At 47.3% G+C, this 16,899-nt stretch overlaps 1 protein-coding gene across 4 annotated transcripts; it reads right to left on the minus strand.

Moving 5' to 3' along the window:
* Window positions 1-616: 616 nt before the first annotated feature.
* Window positions 617-14,993, minus strand: FXR2 (FMR1 autosomal homolog 2). 4 transcript variants are annotated; one of them, XM_055405818.2, is made up of 17 exons: window positions 14,529-14,992; window positions 8,805-8,857; window positions 8,372-8,465; window positions 7,900-7,971; window positions 7,637-7,785; window positions 7,291-7,384; window positions 6,709-6,825; window positions 5,060-5,230; window positions 4,713-4,791; window positions 4,285-4,394; window positions 3,970-4,056; window positions 3,451-3,673; window positions 3,046-3,243; window positions 2,755-2,955; window positions 2,564-2,659; window positions 2,320-2,420; window positions 617-1,247 (listed from the first exon to the last, which is right to left on the minus strand). In XM_055405818.2, the coding sequence occupies exons 1-17, from the start codon at window positions 14,607-14,609 to the stop codon at window positions 1,242-1,244; spliced, it is 1,932 nt and encodes a 643-aa protein (XP_055261793.2). In that variant the 5' UTR covers window positions 14,610-14,992; the 3' UTR covers window positions 617-1,241. The 4 variants fall into 4 exon arrangements, with proteins under 4 accessions (XP_055261793.2, XP_055261784.2, XP_055261779.2 ...); XM_055405809.2 differs by lacking the exon at window positions 617-1,247 and adding an exon at window positions 1,301-2,001 and having other exon boundaries at window positions 3,046-3,219; window positions 14,529-14,993; XM_055405804.2 differs by lacking the exon at window positions 617-1,247 and adding an exon at window positions 1,301-2,001 and having other exon boundaries at window positions 3,046-3,219; window positions 3,427-3,673; window positions 14,529-14,993.
* Window positions 14,994-16,899: the final 1,906 nt, after the last annotated feature.

Genomic DNA, 16,899 nt, shown 5'->3' on the forward strand with positions numbered 1-16,899 from the left:
GCTGCCTGGTACCCGCTCCTGTACAGGCTGTGCTCTTTCCTTGTGGCTGCGAGGTTCCCGGCGACCCAGTCTGGCTCCCCTTGCCCGCTGCCCGCCAAGGGCCCGGCTTCAGTGAAGGCGGTAAACCTCTGCGATCGGGGGTCTCGCAGCGGTCAGGCGGCGTAGCCCAGGTGCCACGGCCCTCTCTCACCTGGTCTCAGCGTCTGTGGCTGGCGGGTGGGCCAGGCTGGGGAACAGCTTTTAATGACTGGCTCCTCCCCACTCCCTCCCAGCCGACCGCGCCTCCTTAAGGGCGCCAACATCCCCCTCCCTTAGGCCAACCCAGGTGTCCCGTACTTCCCAGCCCCCAACACTCCCCCCAGGGGACCACACCCCCTCTCCACCCAAGACCCAGAAGTCAGACCTTCCAGCCCCAATAGCCTGAACTTCTACCCCTCCCTTCTTAAGCACAGCGATTTAAAGTCAATATCTTTGCACAATGGGATCAAGAGCCCTCAGGGTCAGAGTTGTGCTGGGAAGAAGGTGGGAACACCCAACCCACTAACCCAAACCTTTTTCTGGTGCCTACAACTCGAACCCCTGACCAGCCCGGGGGCAGAAAAGTCAGGCACTCAGGAGGCAGGCAGGCAATTTTTGTTTCCTGAGTCATCCCAGCAGGTGCTTGGGTGGTGATACAACCCCTTGCCAGGTGAGAAATTTAAACACTCACCACTATCGCCCCCAAACCTAGATTTCTCCACATGTTTTCTCTCTCAACTTCAGAGTTGGGAGGCAGGGAGCAAGGAAGCCCAGGAAGAACCAAGGCTGAGAGATCAGTGATATGGATGCTGGAGAGGAAGCCTGGATCCAGAGCAGAGTACCAGCAGGAATGAGGGCTCGACACCTAGGTTCCAGGGGCTGTCTTGAGGGAACCCTGCTCCCCAAGGCCCAGCCCAAGCCCCAGGCCTCAAGTAATCGGATTAAGCAGCCTGCCTTGGCTCTCAGCTTTTAGCAGGAACAGCTCCAGCTCTGAGCAGCCCTACCTAGCCCGCTGTGACTCAGGGTATAGGAGTGGCCTAACTCCCTCTACCAGCAAACCTGGGGGAGGGGAGAAGCAGTAAGGTACCAGCTGCTTTTCTCTAGACCAGGAGGGTACCTGGGCCTGGGGAATTCAGGAATGTCAGAAATTCCCAGACGTAGACCATCTCTGGAATGCTAGAGAAGCCAGGTGTGGTGATACAGGAAACAAGGGCCAGGGCAGGTCACTCCTATAGAAACAGATGGACCAAACTGGGCACAAGGAAGGTACAGGAACCAGAGAGCCATTTGGATTTTTTTATTCTCTTTTTAAATACTGTACAGTGAAAAATAAATACGCCTTCTCATCCACCAGACAAGGTTGGTCCCCCCCTCCCCTGGGGGACCTTGTCACCCCCCTTCATACACACCCCTGGTTCTACTCCAAAACCTTCCCCATGCCTCCCACCCACTTATACCCTTACTATCCCCGTCTTCCACAGTGATGAGGCCCCAGAAATGGGGGGTACAGGATGGGAGGAGGGATAGCAGGGGAGCCCCCCTGAACTGTCAAATCTGGGTGGGTCAAGGAGCACCCCGCACCAACAGGCGGAGAATGGGGGTGTTCAGAGAGAGATTGGGGCATTAGAGGATAAAGGCACATCCAGTCTGATGGGGAAGGAGAGAGGCTCCCCTCATCCGGGGGGTAGGGTGGACAAGAGGGAGGGGGTAGGACCCTGTTACACACCCCTCCACTAGCTCCTGGAGGCTGGGGGGGACCCAAGCTGCTGTGCCACCCCCCTCCCCCCTAGATAAGAGCAGCTCCAGCGCAGGTCAGTCGGGCCTGTGAGGGCCATTGGTGTTGGGCAGCAAGCGAGATGGAGAAGGGAGGGATGCGGGCTGGAGGGTTTATGAAACCCCATTCACCAAACTACCCAACTCCAGGGGGGCGGAGAGCTCCCCATTCTCTGAGGGGCCCTTAGGAAGCTTGCTGACAGAGTCACCCTGAAGGGAGAGTGGGAAACAAAATGGAGAGGAAGGAAAGGAGGTCAGTAGAAATTCAGGTAATGCCATTCTCTACCACCTAAGAGCTCCAGGCATCGGTGGAACCCAGGGATTGGTTGCCAGTAGTCACTTTTACTGGGATCCAGAAAATATGAACCAAACAGCCCTTTCTCTTCTATACAAACTACTCTACATGCAGCCTAAACTCCAGCTGCCTTCCCTGCAATTTCACAAGAGATTTCTTAGTGAATTTTCATGTGTCCCCTACTCCAGAACAACACAAAAGTGAGTGGGGTAAACTATTTCTTCCTTGCCTACCTTCTGCCCTGAAAGAGAATCCTCTGAAGGTTTAGTGCGTTCCAGGGGTGGCCGCTGGCGGCTCTGAGACTTTGCTCGGGAGATATAGTCAGCCACAGTCACTGGGGAAGACAGAGGATCAAGTTTCAGAAGGAACCCAGGTATCCAGCCCCTAGACACCCACTGAACCCAAACCCCTAGTTTCCACAGAATAGGAGGCATCCTGTTCTCTGAGGCAGTCTGCTGGAATCCAGTGTTAGCTCACCTGGCTGACGATCTCCACTGATAGATCCATCAGTCCGGTTACCACGGTTACGGCGGCGGCGGCTTCGATTACGACGCTGGGGTCTTGACTCATCTTCTGTGGGGCAGGGGAAAATGAGAACTGTGTATCAATCTCCCACCCCCTCAATTCTTGCCCAGTTGTAAGTTTTCAAACCCTCATACACCCCTTACCCAGGCCATTCTCTGTCATGCTGGGCCCGTCAGATTCTAGGCCTCCATCCATGACAGTCCTATCTTCATCGGTGCGGCGGCGGCGGGAGCGGCGGCGTCTGGCACTTGCTGGGGGTGGTTCCCCAGGCTCTGAATCAACTGGGGGCTCTGGTTCGGATGTGTCCAGTAGGCTGTAGGGATTACTGTCTGGGTCCTTCAGCACTGGTTGGAGGAAGAAGGAGTTGGGAGTCAGGTGTCCACCATCTTTCTTTTTGGCCCATATTCATGAGCCCAGCTGTCTGCTTCTGGTACCTGAGCTAATCGACGAAGAGTTGTATCTTGAGGTGGGCCGGGGGGCAGGTGGGGGTCCCCTACCCCGGCCTCCTATCGGACGCCTCCGGCTTTCTTCCCCCCGGGTCGGGGGATCCCGGTCTCCAGGCCCAGCTCGGGTGGGCTCCTCCCTCTTCTCTGACTCCGTCTCAGAAGCTGTGGATAGGTCTGAGTTGGGGCCTGAAGAACATAGTGGTGTTCAAACAGGATCTCTCACCCTATCCCAGGATCCATCCCCACCCCCAAGCTGGAAAATTCTCCCTCTCACTCCTTAGTCCCTCAGCCAATCACTTCATCTTCTCAATCACCCTTTCCTCAAGCTTCCACCCAGACCTCTGCCTCCCACATCCCACCACTGCTCACCCTCTACTCCCATAGCTGTCTCACCATAGGCAGGACCGCCTGTCCTCCGGCCCCGGCCCCGGCCCCCATAGCTGCCCCCATAGGTTCGTGTGGTATGAAGGGAAGAGGAGGAGCTCTCATCAGTGGTATATCCAGCCTTGTCACTGCTGCCACTGCCCCGCCCACTTCCAGGAGGCCGAAAGCCCAGCCCAATCTGCCGAAGCTGCTCATCAATCTGCAGCCTCTCCAAGCGGAGCTGCTCCACCTCCTGGTTGGGTAGAAGATGGAGAAAAACAAGGAAGGAGAAGTGAGTGTAAGATCAATAGTCTCTCTTCACGCTTCTCTGCCCCAACTGTCCCTAGGGACCTGAACTCTCAGGAACACAACAAGGCTTAAAACAGGGAAAATGATGGGTTCCAACTCCACAGCCCCAATTTTCCACCTAACAGTTTCTATTCTACTCAGAGAACAAACTGGAAACCACCACTTTTAACTCCATCCAGCATGCTCCTCAGTCCCCTGTACACATGGGTCTTTCCTCTCCCAGGCTCCTGGCTCGGGTACCTGTAGGTAGGAGAGGTGGTACTCCAGCAGAGCCTGAGCATTACTGATGTTTTCTCGGGTGCCAACAAATATGAAAGGAACCATGCCCTGGAGAGCAAAGGACACATGGATTAAAAACAGACTCAAATCAAATATTAAGTCCACCTTGTCTTCTAGAGAAGCCTACCCAAAAGGAATCTTTCTGGGCTCTCCATTTACTAGGAAAAACCAAAGTTCCCATGCCCCATCCCCTAGATATCCCAGCCCTCAAGAGAATGGCTTGGAGAACAATCACATCTACTCTGAAACCAATCTCTAGGTGTAGTTGTCACATACCTCTTCCCTGGGGTTCTTCTTGTCATTATCACCTTCAACTCGAACCCTCACCACACCAGATTTATCCACAATCTCCTGGATCACTTTCCCGTTCTTTCCAATCACTTTGCCTGAATAGGTAAAGGAGGAGTTAGGCTTTTTTTTTTTTTTTAAGGAAAGAAAAAAGAGCAAAAACAGTTTTCCAGCTTCTATGAAAGAATTTTGTTTAATGAATCTCCTGCTTCTAGGCTTCTAGTGTGTTTTCACAGGACAAAATACCACAATCCCTAGAAATTAGTTCTCCCATTTTTGTCACTCCAACTACAGACTGTTTGGTCTGTCCTCGTGAAATGAAGTTCATCAGGAGGTACGAAGGCAGAATCACTTTAGAGCATCTCACATCTGGCTCCCAACATGTTCTCTTATATACATACACAACCTCAACTCACCAACCAGGTTCCTGGGCACTTGCACGGAGTCCTCAGAAAACTCAAGATAGCTCCGGGCCTGTCGGCATGCTTCAGGAGTCTAAGAGAATGGGGAGTTATTAATAAAACAGAGGACCTGGATCTCAAACAGTGATCTTCCTGCCACTCTCTGTCTTTGGGAAAATGTGCTGCCACCAAAGTCTGGGAGGGAGGAAGCAACTATACTCCAGTTTAAAAAAAAAAAAAAGGTACACACATTAAAAAAATAAAAAGGGGGAGGGAGGTGAACATAACAGACTTCCTTTATATTTCACACACTCTTCTCTCTATCCCCGAAGGGACTTAGATGACAGGTATCTTTTGCTGACCTCCCCATAGATGCGGAAAGTGCAGGTCTCTTCACCCAATTCAATGGCAGTCACCCCAGGTACTTTTCGGGCCTGCTGGATGTTGGCACCATGAGTCCCAATTGCTAGTCCCATCAGGTCCTCTCGCACTGTGAACTCCTCTTGGAAAGCTGCCGCCAGCTGCTTACTTGTCTGAAAGAAAAAAAGACACTGACCTATAGGAATCATGGTGAAATTTCAGATACCTGTCCCAGGAATCTGACACTTTGCATAACTTCAATAAGAAAAGACTGTGAAAGAAAGCCAGAACTATCTGGAAGTCCACTGACCACCAGGACCTGTGTGGAGAATTTAAGAATGCTTCATTCCATTCCTACCTTCTTAGTACCAATGACTTGGTGGGCAGGGAAGGTAATGATGGCAGGGTTTGGGCTAGGAGCCATCAAAGTTCTGGATTTGGCTCTAACACTATCCGGTTGTATGATCCCAAACAAAACATACTCTCTGTGCCTCTGTTGTTATCCACTAAATGATTACACCTGACCTGCCCCATTCCCAGACTAACAAGAGGATTAAATAAGACTGGTGTTTAAGAAAGGACTTTTCCCCGGGGCAGATTCATGTCAATGTATGGCAAAACCAACCAATATAATATTGTAAAATAATTAGCCTCCAGTAAAAAAAAAAAAAGCTGCCCCCATAGCAAAAAATAAATAAATAAACAATGTTGCATTGTATATAAATACTAAAAAAAAAAAAGGACTTTTCACATGGTAAATGCAAGTGTAAGGAATATTTACCTTAACCAAACCAATACAAACTCCCAAAATAAAACCCAAAAAGTTGAGAAGAAAGCAAGAGTTTAAGAAAAGCATAAAAAGAGGCTATGACACACCATGCTACCACTTCGTTTCTCAACCAGTCCTCAGAGGGAGGCCTGAGCAAGGGCAGGCAAAGGGAAAGGCTCTGGTAGCACCCTGAGGAGCATCCCTGGAGAAGTACATATTACCATGGGCCAGAATTTGCACAGGCTCCCATAAAGATCAGTTCACTTGATTAAAAGGAAATGGATGTTAAATAATACATACACATGTGCACCTCATTTAGGACAGTATAATTCCTAAGGGAATCTGACCATCATAAGATGTCAGGATTCAAAAAGACCTTGTATAAACACTCTCCTTCAACTACCTCATTGTCACAGATAAGGAAGAGAAAACTCACTGGAATCAAATTATTTGCCAAAGGTCAATTATTTGACAAAGCAAGACAGGATTGATTCTAAGACCAGGGATCTTTTCCAGTGTACAAATGGCTCTCACAAAGTGGTCTGGTTCTCAGAAGTAATTTGGGGGCACTCAGTGGAGGTAAGACCCACACCCTCTTCCACTTTTAGACAGACTTGTTCTGATTCATCTGTCTTATGCATTGTGCTTTCAAGTAAAATTTCACTTGGTCACAGGATCTCAGAGCTTTAAAAAAAAAACCTTCACACTAAAAACATGATGGAACTCTGCCATCCAGAGGAGTCTGAGATAAAATAGCAGACCCAGGTTTAATGGCCCAGAAAGACCTTAACCTCTGTTCTGTAAACAGAGTATGAGTGGAGGATGAGGTGGGAGGGAAGAGAACAATACCATCTAGCAGTAAAAAGTGGAGCCCAAACTTACCTCGAGGTGCTTGGTAGCTTCTTCATTGCGCGACATGAGCAGCAGTTTGGTGCGCAGGCTTCGAAAATGCATATCACCCAGCAGGGATGCTCGCTTCACAGGGGCTTCCATGGTTGACTGAAAAGAAACCAACAGAAAAGTCACCAAAAACTGCCTATGTTTTAGAGGAGAGTCAGGATCTGGGAATCAGGACACCTGAGTCTCTGGAAAAGGGCAGGATTTTAAGAAACAAAGTTGAGGAAGAGAAAATCATTATCGGTCTCACAAGGGCCTACTATCTGGGTGCCTACGGGAACTGATTTTACATGGCAAGCACAAGTGAGAATCATACTGTTTCTGAGAGTCCAAATATGCAAGAAGGGTGCTTGACCCAAACTGCAATATGATGTTCAGGTTGAAAAAAAATTAAGGTCATACATGAGAAAGACTAAGGAATGGTAGGGCTAACCTGGGTCCACAGGAGTCAGGAGCAATAAAGTCCTCTCTGACAAATAAATATAAGCACACTTTAGCTCTTCCCTTCTTGCAAAAGAGTTAAAAGGGGAGAAGGGCTTAGGTGAAGTTCAGGCAAAATAAACTCACCAGGATGAAGAGCTCACTATTTGTGATGTTGAGAAAGATGCAGTTTGCTCCCAATGCTTTCTTAAACTCTTTATGGACGTTTTCATTGGAGCAGCTGCAGAGAAAAAAGAACAGTGCTCAGAGGGCAGAGTGTAGAGTATAGCTGAACATTCAGGGGAGAGAGAGGAACTGAGAAAAATAAGGACTGCAGTTAAAGAACAGAGATGAGGAAACAGAACTGGGAGTAGAGAGGACTCTAGAGGGCCAAGGGAACACAAATCACACTGGGAGCAGGGCCTGGGACAAACATGTGCAGAGATGAGGACCATAAAGGGGGTCCCCCACACCCAACATCCCAAACACTCACGCCTCTCTCAGATCCTCAGGCACAGCCATGGTAACCTTGAAGAAGCTGCCTTTGGTTGCAAGGGGATTGGGATTAACTGGCCGAAGCCGTTCCAGGGTGACAATCTCATTGTAAGTGGCATCGCAGGCAGCATATTCAATAACATAGAACTGGCAGAAGGAAAGAAAGAATAAGATGTGGATAACATGAGCTTCTATCTCCCACCTTTCTCTGACAAAAATGTTTCAGCAGTTCCCCAAAGACCTTGACAATCAGTCACTCACATCTCCCTTCATCATCCGCACCCGGGCCAGCCACCAGCCACAAGGCTCTTGCTCATTGGCTCGAGAATAAACCTGAAGAGAAGTTGAAAATAAAGAGATCTTGAAGCCCATCTAAAAACATCAAGAATAGAATGCGCATTAAGACACTTGGGAGGCATCCTAGGCCAAGATGAAGGAAACTAGAGGAAGAAGCTGCTAGTTAAAATCAGAAGACACTGGAGTTCAGATGCTGTTATCGTAAATGGAAGAAAAGTGGATCCCCTGAAACTGGGAAGCTCCCTAAAGGCTTGATTGATCACAATGGTGATGGACAGAAAACTGCTGCACTTCACTCCTCCACAGACTGCCTAGCTGGATGGAGGAAGGAGAGTGAAACAAGCAGTAAGAAGCCTATGATACCTGTATCAGGGTAAGGGAGATGCAGAATCCTGGGAAAAGTGATGTTTAGAAAAAGTGGACTTCAGGCTCTTACCTCCACTTCATCCCCTTCTGTGATCTCCTTGTTATAGTCAGCTGGAGGTGGTAGCCGGACATCCCCAAAAGGAATCTGTCTCTCACTCTGCCAGCTGCAAGGGAAAATGTGATACGATAGCTATTCAGGCTACTGTGGTTGCCTGTTTCTTCAGAAAAAGGTAACTTCCTCCACTGGACATTTTCCACCTTCCCTGTGATTAGAAGCTAAATTCCAGGCTCTGCTCCATACCAGTGGCTTCCATCTCTTGCTAGAACCTAAATACTGAGTCAGATACCCCCACCAGCACCATTTCCTCTCCCAGGATCCATACAAGTCATCCACCCAAACCCCTGGCTCTTGCCCACCTATTACATGCCTCATGGGACTCAGTCGCCCCTTCTCCACTCTCCTAGGACCCAGTATGCTGGATTTTCTATTCCCAAGGTCTTACTTGTTTTCAAAGAAGATGGTGACAGAGTCTTCATGGACATCCTTCACAAAGCCCTAGAATGGATTTTAGAACCAAGTGAAAAGAAAAAAAAAAAGACAATTAACCACCACCTCAGCCATTAGAGGGACAGACACCTTTGCAGCATCTTATACTAGTGGTTGGGCGTCCCTGGTGGCTCAGTGGTAGAGAATCTGCGTGCCAAGCAGGAGATGTGGGTTCAATCCCTGGGTGGGGAAGATCCCTATGAGGAGGAAATAGCAACCCACTCCAATATTCTTGCTTGGGAAATGCCATGGACAGAGCCTGGGGGCTACATACACTCCATGGGGTTGCAAACAGTCAGACCCAAGTCAGCAACTAAACAACAAAACTGGGGTCTCTTTTTCTGGCCACATCACACGGCTGGTGAAACAGTTCCCCAATCAAGGATTGAACCCAAGGCCATGGCAGTGAAAGCCCAAATCCTAACCACTGAGCCACAAAGAAACCACTCCCCTTTTTATTTTCTTTTTGTAAAACTAGTTTTAGATGGGAACACAAGCAATCTAAAAACCGGGCTAGGGAAAGCTGCACTGGGGAAAGAATACAAATGGTGAGGCAGCAAGAAAAGAAATAATACTGGCATGGGCAGAGATGTTACAAAATCCAGAAATAAGATGAGACAGAAATTAAGTAGAAGAGAAAAACATCACCTGTATCAGAACAGCCTGGAAACTAGTGGTCTCCTATGGCTCCCACAGGGCCCTCCCTATCTGTCTGCCTCCTCCTGTACTGAGCAGCTTGCCAGAGTTCAATTAAAATACCAACAACATTCAGCAAAGCTAAGAATATCCCATGAGACAGTGTGAGGCTGTCCTGGAACACCTAGAGGACATCAGGATCTGCCAAGAAAGGGTCTAGCTCCTAACGCAGCAAGAGACCTGAGCAAACTTGCTGCTTTGATGCCTGGGCCATACGAAAATAGTCAGAACACTGGAGAAGTTCAAAATCCAAAAACAACCTACAGAAAGAAAAATTAGGATTTAAAAGATGTGAGGGAATTCCCTGGCGGTCCAGTGGTTAGGACTTTCACAGCTGTGGACCAGGGTTCAATCCCTGGTAGGGAACTACAATCCTACAAGTCACATGGTATGGCCAAATAAACAAACATGTAAGATTTTTTAATGCTAGACTATGACACTGCTAAGAATTTGAAAAGGGTAATAAAATATGTAGAAGACCCCATACTTGAGATCTGGACAACGAACAGCAACAGGAATGACTGAATAGCTGGTCTACCTATTTTCTCTCTTTTTTTTTGGCTAAGGCAGTGAAAGCACTAAGTCTAAACCGCTGGACTGCCAAGGAATTCCCTACTTCTATTTTCTCTGTCTTCACAGAGGAAGGCAAAGCTATGAGTTCAATCCTGTGTTCCCAGTTTTCCTACCTTTTCTATTTTTCAAATACTCAAAATTAGGGCTTGCTAATTTTGATAAAGTCCAATTTATCAATTTGCTCTTTTGGTTTCATATCTATGAAATCTTCACCTAATCCAAGACCATAGAAGTTTCCTCCTATGTCCTTGTCTAGAAGTTTTACAGTTTTTATTTTACATTTAGGTCTATGATCCATTTTGAGTTAAAATTTTTAATATGGTGCCAGATACGATTAAAGTTCATTTTTAACCTATGGATGTGCAGTTCTTTAAGCACCATTTGTTGAAAGACTGTACTTTTCCCAGTAACTGCCTTTTCATGTCTGTCAAAAATCAGAAAATTCAAACTAATGTATAATGACAGAAACCACATTGGTGGAAGACTTTTGGGAATGATAGAAATTGTGGTGATGGTTCATTTTATATACATGTCAAAACAAATTCTATGCTTTAAATATATACGCTTCATTGTATGTCAATTATGCCTCATTAAAGCATTAAAAAAAATTAGGGGTTTCAAAAAGCATATATATGTAAGAACTATTCCTAAGCTTTGCAGATAGAAACAAAATATGAGCTTAGGAAAGAAAACACCAAAAATGCACACTTGTGTCACTCCCACCTCAGGGAGAACTGGTCAATCATAAACACTTAATTCACTGTTCTTTCCTTAAATCTAAACCTAAAATTTCCCTCTTGATATGAGCCATCTTCCTCTTCTTTTGAGAAAGGATCTCACTATGGAGTCTTACTACTGCCCAGGACTCCTGGTCCTGCCTAGCCTTACATACCGATGCTTTAGCTTTCTCTGCCATTCCCTTCCTCGGAAATGTTTTTCCCACTCTTAATTCAGCTTCATCAATGTTCACTCCTCCTCTTCTCCACTCACAACTGAGGCACTTTTACTTTTCACTGTTTGCCCAAGTTCTTCTCCTCTTTTGGGTTCTTCCCTTTAACTCCTTTCCCCTCAACCCCCCGTTTCTTTTTTCCTTAGCTCCTTTTTTAAGTGTCCTCCTCCCCTCCTCCCACAATGACTATTGTATCTGTTTCCTCTCTTTTCTTCCTTTATAAGGGTCTGTCTGGATTTCTCTAAAAATTTCATCTAGCCTCTGCAGCTGATTTTATCCAAAATGTTTATCTCTAAGCTTTAGAAACAGTTAATAAAGAGAGAGTTAGCTATTTTCAAAACATTTCTGGGATGAGATAAAACACTGTGGAAAAGATAGAAGAGAATCACTTGCCTGCCTTTTTTGTGAAGAGATTCCCCACTCCTAGATATAATCACTCACAAAAAATGCACTTTTCCCTCACATTACTCAGCAATTCAACAAAATATCACTCGTTCTTATACTTCTAAGGTCTTTTTTTGTCAAAGATTCTCCAAAACAAGCTTTCTCCTCAATTTCATATTCCAATTCACTCTCTGCTCCTTAATTCCACTCATATTATCCCAGTTTTTTCCTTCATAGATACCAGTAGTAGAAAGTGAGTTCCTCATTCTGCTCAGTCCACGCTCACTGAGAAGATAAGCAAGGGAGGGCAAGAGCAGTTGAGTGAATCTCTAGAAGGCTACCTAGATCCAAAGGATGACTCAATTCAATTCAACAGTCATGGCAAATGGGCTTTGGCTTATAGGTGGACGCTATATCCACCTATAAAGGAGTAGGTATTAGGATATCCAAGTAAGGTCTGGAAAGTTGGATGGCTGTGCCCTGGAAGATGAACAGATATTTCACTTGGGAGAGTACACCTTAAGGAGTAATGTACATTAAGTTCTGACAGAAAAGGAAGAGTTGATGGGATAGCTACAAGATAACTTCTGATATTTTCAGTTCTAGCCTGTAAGAAGAAAAACAACAGGACCCAATTCTGAGAGGGATGAAAGGAACCTCCCCAGATTTAGAGTTCTAGAAGCAATGTAAATACTCCTTGAACCACAATGAAGTCTGCTGAGTCATGAATATTAAATCAGCAGCAAGGTCAGATTCGGTAAGTATATGGCACTGAAAGTTGAAGAAAGATTACTGAATTTAAGGATGTTTTTGTTGTTCAAATGAGACAAGGAGCAGAAAATGCTAAAGTGGCCAAAATACAAACTCCATATTACCTGGCTTTTAGTTGAACTCCAAATTCTATTCTCTGATTCTATCTTTAATTCACTGAATCAAGTCTATCACTGCCACAGGAGAAAAGAGAAAGATTCAGAGACAGACTTTCTACTGGACACTTATATGTGGAAAGGGAAACATGCCCCTTCCCAGCAGTCTCACAGTTAATTTGAACTGGATACCGATCTTTTCCATGCTTCCTGGAACAAAAGCAAACATTATATCTTGATCTCAGACTCAACTTAAGAAGCACTTTCTTGGGGCTAGGAAGGACCCTGATGAAGGACAGGATACTGTGGGAAATGAGGTTAAAATCTTATGAGAAAGGGTATTTCAACAAAGGTAATGCAAGCTTGAGGGGAAAGGATATAAGAGACAACTGTACTCTATCAGAATCAGAAAGGAATTAAAGAGACTTTGCCAAAGAAAACAAATGCTATGGAGGCACGCTAGAGAAAAAAGTCCCATGAGTTAGGAAAGTATGTAGAAAAAGAATGAAAGAAGGGATAAGTTGGGAGCTTCCTTCTTCCATGTTAGCTGGGTCGTGGAATAGGTAGTTTTGGGGGATTATGCAGAAATACTAGAATAAAAAGTCACAGACTTACATTGAGAAATTAAGACAGATGTGGGTACCCACAGGCACTGAAGAACATAAAGAAATCTGGTGAAGGGAAGTCAGGCAGGAATGAATAGGCATTTATAGTAGGTCAAAAATGACTACACTGAACTTATCAATTGAAGCTGGGGCAGAAACCTACTCCAAAGGCTAATATGAGACCCTTTCCAGTTATAGCAAGATATGACTTCACAGGGAAGGAGTTGGAAAAAGTCATTTCCAAGGGTACGAAGGTGGAGAGGTCTACTACGGAGGAAAGGCTTGAGGGTAAGTGGAGGTAAGGGGGCTCTTGTCCTCACAAATAACGGATGAGAAGGTAACTGTTCCTGCTCTTCAGGGCAAAATGAGAGAACAAGACAGGAAGCAGGAAAGTCTCTGAGACAATCCCAGGCATAAGGCACAGAGAGGTTCAAAATAACATAACAACAGTGGCATAAAGAAAACTTCCTGAGAGGCAAGAGGGGTCTCCCTCTAGCTTAATATAAATGAAGGGGGAAAAAAGTGTCCTAAAAAATAGATTCAGGGGAATTCCCTGGCAGTTCAGTGGGTAAGACTCTGCATTCCCAATGCAGGGGGCATGTGTTTGATCCCTGGTTGAGGAACTAAAATCCTGAATGCTGCACAGCCAAATAAATAAATATTAAAAATGTAAAGACAGTCCTCTTCTTCTTAAAAAAAAAAAAGAATAAATAGACTATTGGGTTTCCGAATTGGGCAAGTTGACCAAAAGTCTTCTAGAAGTGGAAATCCTTAAGAAAAAGATAAACAGAAGGAATCCTCAGGAGATCTCGTTTTAGATAGAGTAGGAGTATGAAGCTTACACTCCTCAAAATGAAGAAACTATATGAATGATCTAAATGGATGAGGTCAAAGTGAGATGACAGATACAAAACCTTCCTCCGGCAGAAGAGCAGACCAACTAGACTTGGAAATAAAGGGGTGGGGTGAGAGAGACTTGTGAAAGAGACTTGTGAGAGACTCCTTATGGCTAGGAGACAACTAGACTGATACAGCCCAGAGTTCCTGAGGTCAAAGATACTAAATGTCATAAACAGCTTCTGACCGTTTCTCCTTGGGGTGGGAACAGAAATATAAGATGAAAGTGGAGTGAGTCTTCCAGAGCCAGTAGGCAGAGGCCTCTCCGAGGAAGAGGAAAGATCTAATATGGGACGGCCTTCCCAAGGGGGTAATAGGGGAGAATAAAGAGAATTCTCCACGTGCTTGACTGTGGGGAAGAGGTGATTAAGATCCAAGGTATGCCTTCTATTAAGAGACAGGAAAAGTCAATGAGACGCTGGGGTAAATGGGGTCTCTCCTGGGGGCTGCGGGGGCGCCGATCCAAGCACAATAATGCCCTGATGTTCTTTCCCAGAGATGCGGGTAAAAGCAGGTGTAACAGAGGGGCCAAAAATAAGAAGGGGTTAACTTCCAGAGGTCTCCCCCAAGGAGGGCCGCGGGTGGGATCGTAGGTCCAAGGTTCTAAGGGTCAGGGCTAGCTCCAGAACCTCGATCCCGCCCCACTCTTCCCCGCTCTGGCTGGAGGGAGGGGGCTGAAGACCGCGTCCCTGGCCGGCGCGCCGCCTCACCTTGTAGAAGGCCCCGTTGGAGCCGCGCACCTCGACGGGCAGTCCCGGCTCCACATCCCCCCCCGAAGCCAGGCCGCCCATGGCGCCGCCACCGCCTCCGACTCCCCCGGCGGCGGCTGCAGTAGCGCTCTGACTACGGGCCGGGCCAGGTCCCCGGCGTCTCCCCGGAGGAGGAGCCGGAGGGGGAGCCGCGGGGGGCGGGAGCCGGGCCGGCCCCACGGCGGCCCTGCCACAGCCAACGAGCAGGGGGCCAGGGCCGGGCCGCTCCCCGTCCGCCGCCGCCGCCTTGGTCTCCGCCACCGTGAGGAAAACGGCCGCCGCCGCCGCTGCCTTCGTCACCTCAGCTTCCGCCCGCCGCCGCCCCCGCTGCAGCCTCAGTCCCGGGACCCACTGCTGCCGCTGCCGCTCCACGGCCTCCTCCTCCCTCTGCCGCCGCCGCCGCCGCCACCTACTGCGCAGGCGCACCGGGCACCCGCCCGCTGCGCGCTGGCCCTGAGGGCCACGGCGCACGCGTCAAGGCTGGCGACCCAGCTCTCGCTGGCCAGCGCATCAGGGCTTCCACACTCCTCTTGCCTCTCTCACGCCCCCTCCTGGTCGCTGATTTACGCTTGCGCAGAACCAAACTGATTCTCTTTCTTCGCCACCCCACCGTTCCACCGCCCCCTCTCTTCCTTTCCCCGCCCCACAACACAGAGAGCTAACCAATCATGGGGAGGGAGGGGCCAAGCTCACTCAATCGGATTGGGCTTCTGATGCTCCTTAGTCAGACCACACCCACTTCACCGCTCTGCGCTCCACCAGGCTTGGAGAAGTTAGGGACGGGCATGCGCCTGAATGATTGCTTGGTCACTTTCTCCACCTTTGTCTTTTTTGGTGCGCACGCTCCGGAAAAAAAAAAAGGAGGAGTCGAAAAGCAAAATGGGCCTAGCGCGAGTGCGCTGGGCCTTACAGTCCACAAGCCGGTATGGACTCTTGAGTGTTTCTGTTTCTGCGCGTTGAGATTTAAATTAGGAGTCACCTTCTTGCCTTGAGAAGATTCTGATCCTGCATATGATGAAAGGTTAAAGAAAAATTTCAAGACACTACCAAAAGGCAAATGGAATTTGGCACAAGATTGATATCTAAATGCTGAGCGATTTCAAAATGGGAAAAATTGTTACTGAGAAAGGATAGTAGAGGGGAAACTTAGGATTCATAAACTAATTAAGAAATTTAAGTAGAAGTGAATAAAATAGACAAGAAATTAGGATAATGTGTGTGCAGCTAATCATTTAGTAAATATTTATTTAGCCCTCACTGTGTTCCAATTACCCAAAACAAGGATTTTATAATATATTGGAAACGGCGCCATCACATTTAAGTAAATAAACTGATTAGAGTTCATCTGAAGATGTATTGAAGATGAGGACTAGGATAGAGGGAATCCCAAAGACACAAACAATGGTCAGTTGCCCTTCAGCATGAAAGGGAAAGACCCCTGCAGGGGAAGTGATGCATACTGAAGATTTGAGGGATAAGTAGGCGTTTGCTAGAGAAAAAATGCAGTAAAACTATTTTTGAGAGAACAAGGAATAAACAGTGCAGAGGAACAGAAAAAACAAAACAAAACATGTCCTTTGGGGAACCACAACTAGTTCAAATAGCATTTGGCTTGAAGTAGGGAAGCTAACGGAGAAGGAATGGCACCCCACTCCAGTACTCTTGCCTGGAAAATCCCATGGATGGAGGAGCCTGGTGGGCTGCAGTCCACGGAGTTGCTAAGAGTCGGACACGACTGAAGTGACTTCACTTTGACTTTTCACTTTCATACACTGGAGAAGGAAATGGCAACCCACTCCAGTGTTCTTGCCTGGAGAATCCCAGGGATGGGGAAGCCTGGTAGGCTGCTGTCTCTGGCGTCGCACAGAGTCGGACACGACTGAAGCGACTTAGCAGCAGCAGCAGGGAAGCTAAACTGTGAAGCACTTATAAATCAGGTTAAGGATAATGGCCTTCACTTTATTAATACTCGAGAGTCACTGAACGATTTTAAGCAGTAGTGTAAGTGCAGTGATTCAGCGGTAAAGGGTCTGCCTGCAATGCAGGAGCCGCAAAAGACTCCGGTTCAATCCCTGGATCGGGAAGATCCCCTGGAGATGGGAATGACAGCCCACTCCAGTATTCTTGCCTGGAGAATCCCATGGACAGAGGAGCCTGGTGGGCTACAGTCCATAGGGTCACAGAGAGTCAGACACAACTGAGCATAAAGCACATGTCATCCATGTCCACCCCCAACTCCCTAACTATCCCTTCCCCACATCCTTACCCCTGCAACCGTAAGTTCGTTCTCTGAGTCTCTCTTTTGTAACTTCATTTGTATCATTTTTTTAGA

Source organism: Moschus berezovskii, chromosome 20 (assembly GCF_049115385.1).
Source record: "Moschus berezovskii isolate FMDL1 chromosome 20, NW_MosBer_1.0, whole genome shotgun sequence".
Classification (NCBI taxonomy): domain Eukaryota; kingdom Metazoa; phylum Chordata; class Mammalia; order Artiodactyla; family Moschidae; genus Moschus; species Moschus berezovskii.